General features: G+C 35.6%; 1 protein-coding gene across 1 annotated transcript in view; it reads left to right on the top strand.

Moving 5' to 3' along the window:
- The window catches only part of LRRC52 (leucine rich repeat containing 52), a 44,225-nt gene extending 26,958 nt beyond the window's left edge, over nucleotides 1-17,267 (top strand). The window contains exon 2 of the mRNA XM_007481048.3: nucleotides 16,790-17,267. Coding sequence (XP_007481110.2) covers nucleotides 16,790-17,133 — 344 coding nt within the window. The 3' untranslated portion in view covers nucleotides 17,134-17,267. The remainder of the gene's footprint in view (nucleotides 1-16,789) is intronic.
- The last annotated feature ends 230 nt before the right edge of the window (nucleotides 17,268-17,497 follow it).

Here is a 17,497-nt window from a genome sequence, read left to right on the forward strand (position 1 = left end):
TGTGAATTGGGATGTTGAGATGATATCTAAAAAATTAAAATTTAGAAGTAATAAAGAGGGGGTGGCTGGGTAGCTCAGTGGAATGAGAGCCAGGTCTAGAGACAGGAGCTCATAGTTTCAAATCTGGCCTCAGACACTTCCCAGCTGTGTGACCCTGGGCAAGTCACCTAACCCCCATTACCTAGCCCTTACCACTCTTCTGCCTTGGTACCAACACACAGTATTGATTCCAAGACGGAAGGTAAGGTTTATTTTTTTTTAAGTGAGAAGTAAGAAAGAGGAATACATTGGGAGAAGGGAGAAGGGAGAAGTAGAATGGGGTGAATTGTTTCACTTAAAAGAGGCATAAAAGAAGAAAATGGGGAACGTGGAAAGGGGAGCACTTGAACCTTATTCTCATCGGAATTGGCCCAAAGAGGGAAGAAAGTACACAATCAATTGGGTATAGAAATCTATCTTACCCTACAGGAAAGTAGGAGGGGAAGGGGATGATAGAAAAAAGAGCAAATTGGGGGACATGGTGATCAGAAAGTAAACACTTTTAAGAATGGACAGAATGAAAGGAAAGAGAAAAGGATAAATAGTATAGGGGTAATAGAATAGAAAATAATATATAGTATATCATAATGGTGAAAAAAACATTTTATTAGTCTCTCTGATAAGTGCTTCATTTCTCAAATACATAGAGAAATAAGTCAAATGTATAAGAATATAAGTCATTCCCCAATTGATAAATGGTCAAAGTCAGTTCTCATACAAAGTCATTAAGGCTATCTATAGTCATGTGGAAAATTCTATACATCACTATAAATTAGAAAAATGCAAAGTAAAACAACTCTGAGGTTCCACACCACACCTATCAGATTTGTTGTTATGACAGAAAAGGAAAATGACAAAACTTAGAGATGTGGAAAAGCTAAGACATTAATAAACTGTTAGGAGAGCTGTGAACCAATTCAGCCATTCTAAAGTAATTTGGATCTAGGTACAAAAAGCTATAAAATAGTCCATACCCTTTGATTTTTATCCCAAAGAGAAATTTTTAAAAGTAAAAGGACCTATATGTACAAAAATATTTAAAGCAACTCTTTTGTGGGTGCAAAGAATTAGAAAGTAAAGGGATTCCCATAAATTGGGAAATGACTAAGTTAACCTATATAATTGTAATAGAATACTATTGTACTGTAAGAAATGACAAGCAGGAGAAATGCCAAAAAACCTAGAAGGATTTACACAAACTGATGCAAAGTTAAATAAGCAGAACCAGAACATGGTACATAGTATAAGCAACATTGTATAAAGAACAAATGTGAATAACTTAGTTACTCTCAGCAATGGAATGATCCAAAACAATTCCAAAGGATTCATGATTTTTTTTAATGTCACATGCTTCCAGAGAAAGAACTCATGGAATCTGAAATCAGACCAAAGCAAACTACTTTCACTTTTTTCTTAATTTCTTGTTTTCAAGTTTTCTTCCACAAAGAGATTAATATAAGAAAATGTTTACATGATTGCACATGTAAAATCTATATTAGACTGTTACCATTTCAGCAGAGTTGTGGAAGAGGAAGGGAGAGAATATGAGACTCAAAGATTTTTTAAAATGAGATGTTTAAAATTGTTTTTAAATGCAATTGGGAGAGAAAATAAAATATTGAAATGTTATTTTTAAATGTAAAAATAAATAAGTTTAGAAAATGGATTATTTAGATAGTTTTTCCATATTTCTGTAAGTAAATTAAAGAGGAATCTGGAACTACAGCCCAAAAGAACCCATGATCACGTTATCTCTACTCTATGAATGATCTTCATTAAAAAAAATTAGAACAAAAAGTGTTAAAATCTATTGGGGAAGGAGAGTAAGTTTGATTCTTTCTAGGCTTATAAACTATTCCACATAGACCAGTAAACAACAGTATATCTGTTAATGGTACCACAATCCTCCAAGGTACCCAGGAGCAAAATCTCAGCCTTCCCTGCCTTTCCCCTCTCCTCCTCTAGTCCCCACATATGATCAAATGGGAAGTTCTCAACATCTATGACATCTAACCCCTTCTTTTCAGCATGCTGCCACTATCCTAATTAACCTTTGTAACTTCTCACTGGGACTTTCTAACTGGCTTCCCTTCCTTTGATCACTCCTCCTTCCAATCTATCCTTCATGTAACTGCCAATGTAATTTTCCTAGTGTGCAAGTTTGATAAATCATTTTCCTGCTCAAAAACTTTCATGAGTGGCTCCCCACTGCCTAATACATTCAATACACTCTCCTATGCCAGGCACTTAAGGTGCTGGCCCTGGTCTCCATAATCTGCCTTCTATCTACCATTCCCGGCTTCTTTCCTGCTACTGTCTTTAGTGCATGCTATCCTCCAGACAAACTATTCTACAAATTGTTCTTTACTCTTGCCCACCTAGGGAACTCCCTGCAATGGTGAAATCACAAACCTTTCAGGTATTTGCATATTTTATGTTTTATCACCCATACTACATCGTAAACCTCTCAAGATCACATTGCATGCTTCCAAACTATGTTCCCCACCTCAATGTCTTCTCCAAAGTAGTCATTCAACATATATATCTGCTGAATTTATGAAATCAAGCTCCTACTTTCTTGTATTGAAGCATCGGGTAGAAAGTCTAATGGGGAAAAAATAAGGTGATTTTCCTGCCTACACAAGTGAATCTCTATGTAATTTGGAGGGGAAAGTCTTGTTTTTTCTTAGTTTGCACTCCCCTACTGAAAATAAGATTGTTAATGATAATACTTAAAATTATATGCTTTTCCACATCTATTACTGAATTGTCTTAACCACAGGGTAAGATAGTTTCTCCATTTATAAATGTGGAAACTAAAACTTAGAGAGGGAAGTAGGAGAAAAAATGAGTACCTACTATGTGCCTGGCTCTGTGCTAGGTGCTTTACAATATCATTGCATTTGGTAGATGCTATAAACTCCATTGTTTTTAGCTGAGGAAGCTGATGAAAACTGAGGTTAAATGACTTGCTCAAGGTCACAGAACTAGTGTCTGAGCTGGATTTGAACTCAGGTCTTCCTGACTTCAGATCCACTGTTCAATTCACTGACATGTCTGAGATTACACAGCCGGCTAGTAAATTACAGTGTCAATTCTTGCAAATATTCAAATCTTCTGACTCTTAATTGTCTCTTGACTTTGAAAAATGTTGAACATATATACAAGATAAGGTGACCAGAATAAAATACAGCTCTTAAACACATAACATTATTGAACTCCCTGCTTTTCTTAGAATAAGTGAAATGGGGGTGAAAGAGAAAGCATTTCCAACTACCTTCCTGCTTATAGGACTGGCTTATAGCAAAATTTCAAAGTAAACCTTTGTTTTTGTTCTTTTATCAGTCTTTCTATACTCTTCTCCCAAGTCTACATTACCTTCCTGCTACCTTGGGGGCCCATTAAAACATTCCTCCAAAGCCTCTCCTCCCCCAAAGTGCTCCATGCTCCAAATTTCCATACTTGGCTCCCAAATGCACTTCCTTTCACATAATAGATCTATACTCAACTGAGTGTTTGGAGGAAAGCAATGTGATTAAACTAATAAAGAGATTAAAGTGATATTAATGACAGATTGCCCTTGACCATCCCAGAGGTATCTATTTTCAAAATATGGAATTTGTTCAAGAGAACAAATTTCAAATTAACAAAGCTCTCTTCAATATGGTCAAGTAAAAGGAACATATTTAGGGGGCATGACATTAACTTGGTCACCCCAATGTAAATGATTTCCCCTAAAATGTTCTGCTTTTCCTCATTTCTTCCCTTCTTATCTTACTGAACTCTCATCAGTTCTCTGATGTCTCCACATTTTTCATCCCTTTTTCCACTCTCCACCCATACTAGCATTACCACCCCCAACTAGGTGTCACAGAAGGAAGGTAGAGCTGAAGTTTCCAGGTTAAGAAGCAGGGGATTCTGGGGAAGGGGGATTTTGATTACTATTACTACCTTTAATTCATTTTTCTCACTATAATGGCCTTATTAAATATGTAGTGCAAGTTATTACTATCCTTATTTTACAGATGAAGAAACTGAGTTTAGGAAAGGTCAAATAACACCTAACTATATTTATTTAGCTTAATAGTATTGGATCCTAGACTAATTAAATCCTTCAAGTGCAGCTGTAACAGTCATCTAACAAAGAGCCCAAGCTGGAAGGTGGCGTCAGTGATAATCTTAGAGGCAACAAGGTAACATAGAGAATAGATTATTGGACCTGGATTCAAGAGGACTTGGGTTTAAATCTCACCTCAAAAACTTGCCAATGCTAAGACCCTTGGTAAGTCACTTAACTTCTTTCTGCCTCAGTTTTCTCAATTGTTAAAAGGGGAAAATAATCTCACCTACTTTACATGGTTATTGTGAAGATAAAATATTAGTAACATACTTTGCAAACTCTAAAACAATCTATAAATGCTAACTTTTATAGTTTATCCAATCCTCTCATTTTATAGATGGAAAAATTGAGACCTGAAGAGAATAAATTGCTTGCCCAAGGTCAAACAGTGTGGGATTAGAACTCATGTCTTTTAATTCTAAATTAATTGGTCTTTCCATTCCATCACGTTGGCTTGTTTTACTATATCATATTGCTTCTTAGATCAGTCTGGAAAAGAGACCATGAAGGTATAACCTTTTATGGTGATAAAGACAACCCTCTTAGACACAATCTCCTTGATAAAGAAATCTATATATTGGTGGGAAGTTAGAGAACACAGATAAAACACTGGGCTTGGAATCAGGAATATTCATCTTCATGAGTCTTCAAATCCCACCTCAATTACTAAGTAGCTTTGTAACCCTGGTCAAGTCACTTAACCCTGTTTGCCTCAGTTTTTTATCTATAAAATTAGAGGAGAAAGAAATGGAAAGACCAATCCAATATCTTTACCAAGAAAATCCCATGTGGATCACAAAGAGTTGGATACAACTGAAATGACTGAACAACAAAAATATATTAGAAAATGTTCTTAACAAGCAGAGATAAGAGGAGGGGGCCTTGCTTCTGAAATTGTATCTAAGATTAGAGGGATTGTCATGCATTTGTACTTTAACACCGGAAGATGGGCATTCGGCATGTCTTATCCCCAAGCATACCAAATTGAGGGAATATTACTGGCATTAAAGCCATACTTCTTTTCATTGCTTTGGAAAACTAGTACTAGACATGGATTCGGGTCAAATCCCACCAATGCCATTAACTATGTAATCCCAAAGTTATCAATATCTCTGAGGATAATTTTCCTCATCTGCAAAATAGGAATATATTTTATTATTAATAATTATATTTATTATTATATTTACTCTTAAATATATTTTAGTAGCATGCACTACCAGATTTACAAGGTTATTATGAGGTTCAAAGGTTCAAAAAATTGTGTGATCAGCTTGGTGACTCAGTGGATTGAGAGTCAGGCTTAGAGATGGAAGGTCTTAGGTTCAAATCTGTTCATCAGTTCAAATCTGACCTCAGATACTTCCTAACTGTATGACCTTAGGTAAGTCACTTAATTCCATTTGCCTAGCCCTTATTCTTTTCTCTGCCTGGATCTGATGCTTAATATTTTCTCTAAGTAAGGATTTTAAAAGAAAAACTATACTAAGACTTCTGGGACACCTTGCATATATAAAGTCCTAGAAATATTGTGTCACAAAAGTAATGATGCAGGACACATGAAATTGTGAAGGTTTTAAGTTAATGAAGCTTAAAAGTATATCAGGAGTTTTGTGATACCCCAGCATATGTAAAATGCATTGCAAAGCTTAAAATAGTATATCAATATTGGCCATTATTGTGATGACCATAGTTCAGTCTGTCCTCTAAGTAGTTAGTCATACCTAGTTCCTATCAACAAAATTCAACTTTATCCAAAAAGCATTAATTCCTGTATGCAAAATACTTTAAAATATGATGAGGCAATGTAGATTCCAGCTTCATAGTCAAGACCTGGGTTCAAGTCTGGCCCCTGTTACAGACCATGGGCAAATCACCTTTTTTGATCATCTCTTTGCTACAACCATTAACATATATAAGTGCATGATCCAAAACCCAGGTGAATACAAAAGAAAAATTTACTTGCTAATAAGATAGGGCAGGGGTGATGGACACCATAAATCTGAGAGAGATGGGAACCATATACAACCATATAAGAATGTTAAAATGTTCCTGTGCATCAAGGTGCAATTCTCTGGGGCTATTAATGGTAGAAAAGGTGTTAGCCTTCATTAATACAGGGAGTTTTCTTATTTTAAGTTTCTGTCTAATCCACCTCCCTTCTCACCCCAGAAATGTGCAGAACAAATGAGAGAGATATAAAGAAAAATGAAATAAAAATACCTGAAGAAGGTACTCTACCAAAATGCTTTTATGACACAAATATTATTTTGATACTTAAAGCAGGAAGAGAAAAACAGAGAAAGGAAACTATAGATCAGTCTCCCTAGTGAATGCTGATACTAAAATTTTAAATAAAATACTATCAAGAAAATTACAGCAATATATCACAAGGATCATATATTATGACCAGGCAGGTTTTATATAAGGAATGAAAGAATAGTTTTCACTGTTAGGAAAACCATCAGCATAATTGACCATATCAATAACAAAACCAAAAGAAATCATATCATTATTTCAATAGATGTAGAAAAAGCTTCTGACAAAATACAATACCCATTTTTATTTAAAACTCTAGAGAATATTAGAATAAGTGGACCATTCTTTTAAATGATAAATAGCTTTTATCGAAAACCATTAGCAAGCATTATCTATAACAGGTATAAAGTAGAAGCCTTCCCAATAAGATCAGGAGTGAATCAAGTATGCCCATTATCACCACTAGGATTCAATATTATACTAGAAATGCTAGCTAGAGCAATAAGAAAATAAGAAAAAACTGAAGGAATTAGAATAGGAAATTGGGAAATGAAGCTATTATTCTTTCAGACAATATGATGGTATATCTAGAAAATACTAGAGAATCATCTGAAAAGCTTATTAAAATAATAACTTTAGCAAAGTTGCAAGATATAAGATGTAAATCATCAACATTTCTCTATACAACCAATAAAGCCATGCTGCAAGAGATAAAAAGAGAAATTCCATTTAAATAACTGCTTGATCACAAGTGTCTATGGGGATATGGTTGGGGATGTAGACTCTAAATGATCATTCTGATGCAAATATCAATAATATGGAAATAGGTCTTGATCAATGACATTTAAAACCCAGTGGAATTGTGCATCAGTTACAGGAAGGGATTGGTGGGAGGGGAGGGAAAGAATGTGGATCTTGTAACCATGGAAAAAGTTCTAAATTAACTAATTAAATACAATTTTCAAAAAAAGAAAAAAATAACTATGGACAATATTAAATACCTAGGAGCCTACCTGCCAAGGCAAACACAAGAACTATATGATCAGAGCTACAAAACACTTTTCATGCAAAAGAAATTAGATCTAAACAACTGGAAAAACATTAATTGTTCATTAGTAGGCCAAGTTAATATAATAAAAAATGATAATTCTATTTAAATTAATTTACCTATTCAGTACCATACCAATCAAACTATGCAAAAATTATTTCATATAGCTGGAAAAAATAATAAAATTAATCTGGAAAGACAAAAGGACAGGAATATCAAGGTATTAATAGAAAAATAGGAAGGAAGGTGGCTTTACCTATACCCAATTTCAAACTGTATTATAAAGCAGCAATAATCAAAAACAATCTGGTACTGGCTAAGAAATAGAGTAATGGATCAATGGAATGAATTAGTCACTCAACACACAGTAATAAGTGAACATAATAGCCTAGTGTTTGACAGACCCAAAGATCCCAGCTTTTGGAAGAAGAATTCACTGTTCAACAAAACTGCTGGAAAAAATGGGAAATAGTATGGCAGAAACAATACACACAGACCAACACTTCATGCCATATACCAAGGCAAAGTCAAAATAGATACATCATTTAGAAATAGAGGTGTGAAGGGTGCCGTAAAAAATTAGGAAATCACAAAATAGTTTTACCTGAGAGACCTATGGATAAGGGAAGAATTTATGTCCCAACTAGATATAGAAAACATTGTCAGATGTAAAATAGATAATTTTGAGTACATTAAATTTAAAAATGTTTTTACAAACAAAGTCAATGCCATCAATGTTAGAGGCGAAAAAACAAAGCAGGGATAAAAATCTTTATAGCAAGCGTCTCTGACAAAGGCCTCATTTCTCAGAAATATAAAGAAGTGAGTCAAATTTATAAGAACAGAAAGCATTCCCTAACTGACAAGTGGTCAAAGGAGAACAGGCAATTATCAGGAGAAATTAAAACTATCTTTAGTCATATGAAAAAACGCTAAGAAATGCAAATTAAAACAATTCTGAGATACCACCTCACAGTTATCAGACTGGCTAATATAACAAACAAGAAAGTGATCTCTGCTGGGGAGGATGTGGAAAAATTGAGACACTAACACATTGTGAATGGAACTGTGAATTGATACAACCATTCTGGAGAGCAATATGAAACTATGCCAAACATCCATCTGTTGTATATGTCTATATTTTTCTATGTCAAGATAATATATATATATATATGTTTATATACATTGATGATAGAATTAATCAGGTAGAGTTAAACGGTAAATGGGCATGTGCATACCCTTTAACCCAGTAATACGACTTTTAGGTCTGTAGCCCAAAAGGGAGAAAGGACCTACTAGAACAAAAATATTTATAGCTGCTCTTTTTGTGGCGGCAAAGAGCTGGACATTAAAGGGATACCCATTCATTTGGGATGGCTAAACAAATTGTGGTATATGATTGTAATGGAATACTATTGTGCCATTAGAAATGACAAACAAGATGATCACCAAAAAAGCCTGGAAAGACCTAAGAAATGAAGCAATGTGAAATGAGCAGAACCAGAACATTGTACACAGTAACAAAGACATTGTACCATGATCCTTTGTGCAGTTATCAACAATTGAAGGATCTGAGACAACTCCAAAGGGACACATGACCAAAAAAAAAAAAAAACAAAACCCAAAATACTATCCACTACCATTGAAGGAATGCAGATTGAAACATGCCATTCTTTCTTTGTTAAACCCTTTATCTTCTGTCTTAGAATAGATACTAAGTATTAGTTCCAAGGCAGAGAATAGGAGTAAAGATTAAGTGACTTGCTCAGAATCACATAGCTAGGAAGTGTCTGAGATCAGATTTGAACCCAGGAACTTCCTGTCTCCATGCCTGGCTCTCTATCCACTGAGCCACCCAACTGCCCTGAAGCATAGCATTCTTCACTTTATTTCCTCCATGAATTTTTCTCTAGGGCAAGAAATATGTGTCTTCTCTCAAAAGATAATGAAAGGGAAACATGTATTGTATCATAACTCATACACAACCTATAATACCTGTCTTTTTAGAAGGAGGATGGAAGGAAGGGAAAGAGCATGGTTAGCAAAATGTCAGGAAATGATTGTTGAAAATTGTATCGACATGGAATCTGGAAAAAGAAAAAAAATTAAGAAAAATAAGATGGCTCCTATCCTATAGAAGTTGCTGTCTAGTAAGGATGATGATACAGGTATACAAATCACTCTACTACAGATGAATAGGTTAAGGAAGAATATGAAAGGTTTATAACTAGTTCTACCTGAGAGTTCAGAGGAGAGAGAAATCATGTCTGGAAGATGTCAAATTCATGGTAAGGTTAAGCCTTGGAAATGAGCTTTGGGTAGGGAAGGAACAGTAAGAGCCTATATATTAAGTCAGGAAAGCTCAGGAGGAATTCAGGGAATCCTGGCCATTTCAGTTTGGCTGAGGTATCCAGTATGTAAAAGGGGATATTAGGAAGTTAGACTTTAAAAGAAGATTAGGGCCAAATTGTCAGGGACCTTGAATGTCAGTCTGAGTTTGGACTTTATCCAGGAGACAATGGAGTGGAGGGGAGAAGTGTCATTGGAGGATATTGAGCAGTAGATAATGTGATCACAATTCATCTTGGGCATTAAGAAAATTAATCTGACAATGCTGACTAGGGGTGTCAGATGGATTGGGAAAGAGAACAACTGGAGGGGGGACCTGATAAGAAGCATCACAGAGCAGTGAATAAAAAGGTGGTTTCTGGATTCAGGTAGACTTGGGTTGAGTCCCCTTCTGACACATGCTGGCAGAATGACTCTAATAACTCAATTAACCTCTCATTTGCTTGGGCAAGTCTCTTAGGCTATAAAATGAAAAGCAGGAAACAACTTTTATTGGTAGAAATTTCTTGACTGGGAGTTCCATTTTCACAGGTTTGACCCATTTTTTTAAAGTAGTTATCATAAGACTCAAGAAGAGATAATAACACTAGCTAATATTTCTAAAGCGATTTAAGATTTGTTTGCCAACAAAGCACATCATAAACATTATCTAATTTTCTCCTCACAACAATCCTGTGAAGTGGGTGCTATTTTTCCCTTCTTTGTACAAATGAGGAAACCAAAGTCAAAGAAGTTAAATGACTTGCCAAACATATGTAGTGTCAGAGATGAGATTTAAACCCAAACCACCAGGAAGATTTGGTCCTCCTCACTCCAAGGACTCAAAAGAAAATGGTGGCTATGAGGACCAAAAAACTGAGTAGAGATTGGAAAGTTGTGTCAGAATAGGAATCAGGAGAATTTTACAATTGATTATAAAAAGATTAGAAGTGGAGACACAAATTTGTGAATACGATAAAATTGTGAAGGCATAGAGAAGAAAAATATTGAAGCCAGAGGTTTGGGGAATATGTCAGGGAACAGAAATAAAAGCAGTAATAGGAGAAAGACCAGGATTGTACAACATCACAAGAATTAAAAAAGGAGATAGTACCAAGCAGTATCTAATAACAGCATTAAAAGGATTGAATCAATAACTCTAAAATATTTGGTGACATCTCAAAGAGCATCTTTAATAGAGAAATTGAGTTATAAATCCCCTTATTTTATTTCATTCATCCTACTATCTTTTATCCTATATCACTCCCCCTTCTCTGCTAAAATAATTGAGAAAGCCATCTGCACTAGGTACCTGTGCCTTCTCTCATTCTCTCCAAAAATCTCTGTAAGGCTTTTGACCCCATGATTTACCTGACACAGCTCATCTTTTGTATTTTTTGGACATAGCTCTTTCTACAGATTCCAGTGATCTCTAATTGCCAAATCTGTCTTTTCTCAATCCTCATCTTCCTCTACAATATTTCACAGGCAGCATTTTCTTGGATTGCTTACTTTATTTTTCCACCTAGATTAATAATAACAAACTCATATACATATGTTACCCTCTCTGTCTCTATATCTCTCTATCATATGAAAAAATGCTATGAAATGCAAATTAAAACAATTCTGAGATACCACCTCACATTTATCAGATTGGCTAATATAAAAAACACATGCTCATTTACCATTTAACTCTACCTGATTAATTCTATCATCAATGTATATAAATATATATATATATATATTATATTGACATAGAAAAATACAGACATATACAATAGATAAGTTTACTTATCAATGAGACAGAGCAAGAATGATGAGAACTAATATACCTGAGAAAGGGTATAACAATAAAGAATAGTTTAAAGATAGTTCTAGTATGACTAACTTTTCCTATTTTCTAAGGACTGATCCAAATTAGTATAGCAAGGCTCATCGCTAGTCAATCAGCTACTAGTTGACTAATTCTTTGAGCATGACTATCCATGATACTCAACACTTATAATTATTGCCTGTTTCATCAGTGAGAGAGTCCACATGGTACTATAGAAAAAGCCCTAGTCAGGTAGTCCACATGAGGATTCCCAGACTGCTGATCATTTGTTGTATGACCTTGGACATTTGTCATCATTCTTCTATAGGCCTATTTTCTCATCTGTAAAATAAGGAATTTAGCAAAATGATTTCTAACAGGACCCTCATGTGTAATAAAACCATTAGGTCACTTTCACAGATTATTTTGGGGGAGAGAAAGATGTGAATCAAATTTCCCATTCTTTATTATGAAAGAATGAAGACCTTTCATTCTCAATCTCCTCTGAGGACAGAACAATGAAAAATTAACCCAAAAAATCAGCAAAAGAAGCTTTACTTTTAAAAAGACAGAAAAAATCTTCCAGGGATTATGAGCCATAAGATACCAGAAAAAAAATGCCAAGGGAATACAAATGTGGCTTGTAGAATCAACAGCAAAGTATAAAAAGCTAGGACACTGAGTCACTCAGGGACCTGAATTCATGTGATACTCCATGTTCTTAGGGCCTGGGTGAGCCCAGACTCTAAGAGATAGCTAGAGTTAAAAACAGTAATGATTCCCTTCTTTTAATTCAATTCAACAAGCATTATTTGGCATTCTATTATGTGCCAGGCACTAGAGTACAAAGATAAGGAAACAGTGTCTGCCCTAGAGGAGCTTATATTTTCCTGTGGGAGAGCACATCTACACAGATAAATAAATGCCCCAAAAATGTTTTATATGTGTGTGTATGTATATATATATATGTATGTATGTATAGAGTATATGATGATTTGGAGACAATGTCAGGGAGGAGGAGTCTAATGAAGAAGGGAATGAGGAAAGAGCTCTTGTAAGTGGAGCACTTGAGCTGAGACTTAATGGGAGCTTGGAATCCAAGAGTTGTTAGTGAGGATGAAGAACATGATAGTCAGTGGGAACATCCTGTGCAAAGGAAGAGAAGAGATTAAATACTTTATTCAAGAAATAACAAGAATATTGATTGGGCTGAAGTATAGAGTGAATATAGAATTTACATATATATATATAAATTAGAATGTAGAATATTAGAAATATATAGAATATGGAAAAATATAGAAATCTATATTTTTATATTTTATGATATGTAATCAGCCTAAAAAGAGAAGGGCTAGATTAGGAAGGCTTTCAAATACCAAATAGAGGAGTCTATAATTTATCCTAGAAGTAATAAAAAGCCTCTAGTTTCTTGAACAGAAGTGATATGGTCAGACTTGGGTTTAAGGAGTATCAATTTGGCAGTTATGTGGAGAATGGAATATCAAGGGTAGAGACTGGATCTAAAAACCTGTTTGGGAGGCCATTATGGTCAGAGAGAGAATGAGCCAAGGATGGAAGCAAGAGAAGTAGGAGAGGTAGAAGCAATAATTCTTGGTAATTGAACAGATTGGAATGGCATAAGAGGGAAGTATTGAAGTTGATTCTAGGGTTATACACTTGAGTATTTGGAAGGAAGATGGCATCCTTAAAAGAAATAGGGAAGGGCAGCTGGGTGGCTCAATGGATTGAGAGTCAGGCCTAGAGATGGAAGGTCCTGGGTTCAAATCTTACCTCATACATTTCCTACCTATATGACCCTAGGCAAATCACTTAAACCCAATTGCCTAACTCTTGCTCCTCTTCTGCCTTAGAACTAATACTTAGGGGGGCAGCTGGGTGGCTCAGTGGATTGAGAGCCAGGCCTAGAGATGGGAGGTCCTAGGTCCCAATCTGGCCTCAGACACTTCCCAGCTGTGTGACCCTGGGCAAGTCACTTAACCCCCATTGCCTAGCCCTTACCACTCTTCTGCCTTGGAGCCAATACACAGTATTAACTCCAAGACGGAAGGTAAGGGTTATAAAAAAAAAAGAACTAATACTTAGTATCAATTCTAAGACAAATAAGGCTTAGGGAAGGATAAGTTCATATGGGAAGATAATGAGTTCTGGCTCAGATGTGCTGAACTTGAGATATTGACAGGACATGAAAATATCTAGAAAGGTGGTACAGAATTGGGCCATTAGATTATAAGCTCCTTAAGGGCAAGGATTGTCTTTTGCTTTTTTATCCCCAGTGCTTAGAGGCAGGAGATAGAAAACAGTGTCTGACACATTGTAGGCACTTAAGAAATTTATATTTATTGATTGGAATTCAAAATAACTATGACATATCAATATGTAGAAAGAGAGAGAGAGAGAGAGAGAGAGAGAGAGAGAGAGAGAGAGAGAGAGAGAGAGAGAGAGAGAGAGAACAGATAACCAAAATTTAAGGGAGATGACAAAAAAATGATGACATTTTTTCCCTAGTTGTGTGGCTGTAAAGAGAGAAGTAGGATGGTAGTTTAAGGATTTAGCAGAACAAAGTAAAATTATTTGGGTTTTTTTAAGTACAGGGGAGAAGTGGACATACTTTAAAACAAAAAGTAAGGAACCAGTGGGCAAGGAAGTCATTAAAGCATAGATTTAGTGTTAGAAAGAACCTCAAGACCATTTCAACCCAAGACCTATAACTAAGACCAAGAGATGCTAAATGATTTATCCTAGATCATATAGGTAATGACTAGAAAAGCCAAGATCCCTCTTACTGTAAATCCATCAGCCTTTACACTATAGCCCAATAAAGAAAGTCAGGGAAAGAAAGAGAATAATTGAAGGGGCAAATTCCTAGAGAATACATGAGGGAATTGGACCAAAGGTACAAGCAAGAAGGACAGTCTCTTCCTCCAAGCCTAAGCAATGGGAAGCTGAGATAAGGGGAGTTGGGAATTATGAGGATATGAAGTATAGAATTAGAAAAAGAAGCCCAAGGAGAGTAACCCTATTTTCTTTTCAGTAAAGTATGGAATGAGGAATTCTACTGGGGAGTGATGTGGGTGGTTTGAAGAAAAAAAAAAGATGTTTAAAACAGACACTGTGGGAAGTGTGATAATCAACCAGGAAAGAGTAAAATAATGGTATGCATCTGTGAGAACCCAACTGAGATTAAATATAGAAATTTGCAGGGGTCCCAGTTAGCACAGCTGTATGAGAACCAACAGAAATATTCAGTAGCATCAAGCAAGCGCAATGAAAAAAGAGGGGACAAGATTAATCTAGAATGGGAGTTTGGAGAAGGATGAATTATGGTAGCAGTAGGGGGAAAGGGATTCTAGGTTAAAGGATTATTAACTGTCAATTAAAGATTCTGAGGGGGTGAAAAAGGTATTTGTAGCAAGTATAAATTCAGTCCTTCTCTCTGTCATGATAAATTCAGGATAAAATGGTACCTCCTAAAGAGAGAGGATGGTATAGGGATGAAAGAGAAAGCACGCTAGATTTCAAGGTAGAAGAATTAAGTTTGAATCTTGGCTTTGCAACTTAGGACTTGTGTGATCTTGGGCAAGTCATCCAAATGCCATTATTAGTTCTCTTATTTAGTAAAATGAGGACATTGGACCAGATTATCGCTATAGGTCCTGATTCAATCCTATTTGATTTCTTTTCCCCTTTAAAGCTATTCTCAATGTTCATTCTAATTTCATTCATTCAAAAAAACATATTATTTTACCTAGAGACATTTGCCCACTAGGAAAAGGATTGGGAATCCACAAACTTGGGAACCTTAAATTATGCACCCTGAATTCTAGAACTAGTCCTACTTTAAACTATGGAAGATCTTGGGGTGGGGGAGAATTATTTTAATTCTGAGTCTTAATTTACTCATCTGCAAACTAAGAGGACTGGACTAGTGCAAAGAATCGTAACCTGGAGTCTACGAATTTACTTTTATAATATTTTGACAACTATATGTCAATATAACTAGTTTTCTCTGTAATCCTATATATTTTCTGAATTTATCCTGAGAAGGGGTCCATAAGCCTCACCCGAGGACTAAGGGTTAAAAAAAAAAAAAGCTAAGAACCCTTGGACTAAAGGATCTCTAAGGTCTAAACAAGGCAAGTAGTGGCATAGTGGGCAGCCTGCTGAATCTGGGGTCAAGAAGACTGGCCTCAGACATATTATTATCACCCTGAGCAAGTCTCTTCATCTCTCATTGCTTCAGTTTCTTCATCTGGAAAACGAGGATAATAATAGCAACTGCTTCCTAGGATTGTTGTGAAGATCAATTGAAATAATATTATTGAAGCCCTGTACAAACCTTAAAGTGTTATAAAAATGCTAGTTATCATCATCATCATTGTATGAGCACCACTAATTGAGCTAATATTTCTTATGGGTGCCACTTGGTATCTGATAGGCTAGTAAAGTATAGATAGAGGAGGGGAAGGAAAAAATGTAGGAAAATAATGGAAAATTGAGAATAGAATGATAATGTAATATAGTCATAACTCACATTACATAATGCTTTGACTTTCTGATTACAAGCTCAGTATTAACCTATGGACACCTTCAGGTGGCACTTGGTAGCATTCATGCCATAGGTTACCTGGCATGTCTGACTCCATATGGAACCTCTTTCTTTGATGATCCTTAAGAACAAGATAAAAGTCCACATGACTGTAGCTATGCTTGAAGATAGGAACTTGATAAGACTAGTGGTTTTCCATCTCTTGGAATACAAGGAATTTTTTAATGTCAAAAATGCTAAATGATAGTAGTTATACTATTGATATCTATTGCATGAAAAAATAAGTATAAATAAATAAAAATTCTGATCTATTTAGTAATGCTTTTAAATTATTGTGTATTCTATCAACTACAACAGTAAATAGCAATAGATAATATTGAGATGAATTATGTATTCAATAGAAGACATGTGCTTATCTAACATATTAAGTTATCATGCATACTTTGTTGGAGCTAAATTAAAATCAAAATAACAATTCTGGGTATATATGTAGACACCATTACAATTATTTCATAGTTTCCTGAAGTCCATGGCTCACATGCTGGTAATCTATGGTCAACCATTCATAGTCCCTGTTAGCAGTGTCTTAGCATCTCTATCTTTGTGTTTCTCCAACAGATAACATAAACGCTACTTGCAAAGCGCCTTCAGAGTTGGAGGGGTGGCCCTTGACCCTCGTGGGAAACCCACTCAGATACATGTGCCTCATCCAGCTGCACAGAGGAGACTATGCCTTCCTATTCATGGTTGGTTTCTTAATCTTTGCTGCGGGCATAATTGCTGCCTGGATTACTGGAATGTGTGCAGTGCTCTGTGAAGTTATCCATCGAAAGACTGAAGAGACATTTATAGCAGAATATGCCTCAAATCTTGATGATTCTTCTGATTCTGAAGACATGTCCTACAAATTAAAACTGATGGATGATGATATGTATGGTTCCACCCGCACTCATTATGTTTAGATGCCATAGACCAAAGCCAGATGTGCCTTCCCAGAGGATCCCAGTTCCCTTTATTGCCCTCTCTTTCCTGCCTCTTCATGCTGTCCTTATAAATTAAATAATATGAACAAAATAAAAAAATTCAATGATTACCATTTCATAGTTTCCTCCTTTCCTCTTCTCCATGGTTCCATGATTACTTGGGTAGATCTTGCAAGAAGAAAGAAGAAAACCAAAAATCAACAAATCAAGTCAACAAGCATTTAAGCCCTTACTATGTGTTGAGCCCTATGTTAAGCATGAAGATTCAAAGAATAGCAAAAACAGTCTCTACCCTGAAGAAGCTCATATTCTAATGTGGAAGGCAAACAATACAACACGCAAA

This window comes from Monodelphis domestica, chromosome 2 (assembly GCF_027887165.1).
Source record: "Monodelphis domestica isolate mMonDom1 chromosome 2, mMonDom1.pri, whole genome shotgun sequence".
NCBI lineage: Eukaryota > Metazoa > Chordata > Mammalia > Didelphimorphia > Didelphidae > Monodelphis > Monodelphis domestica.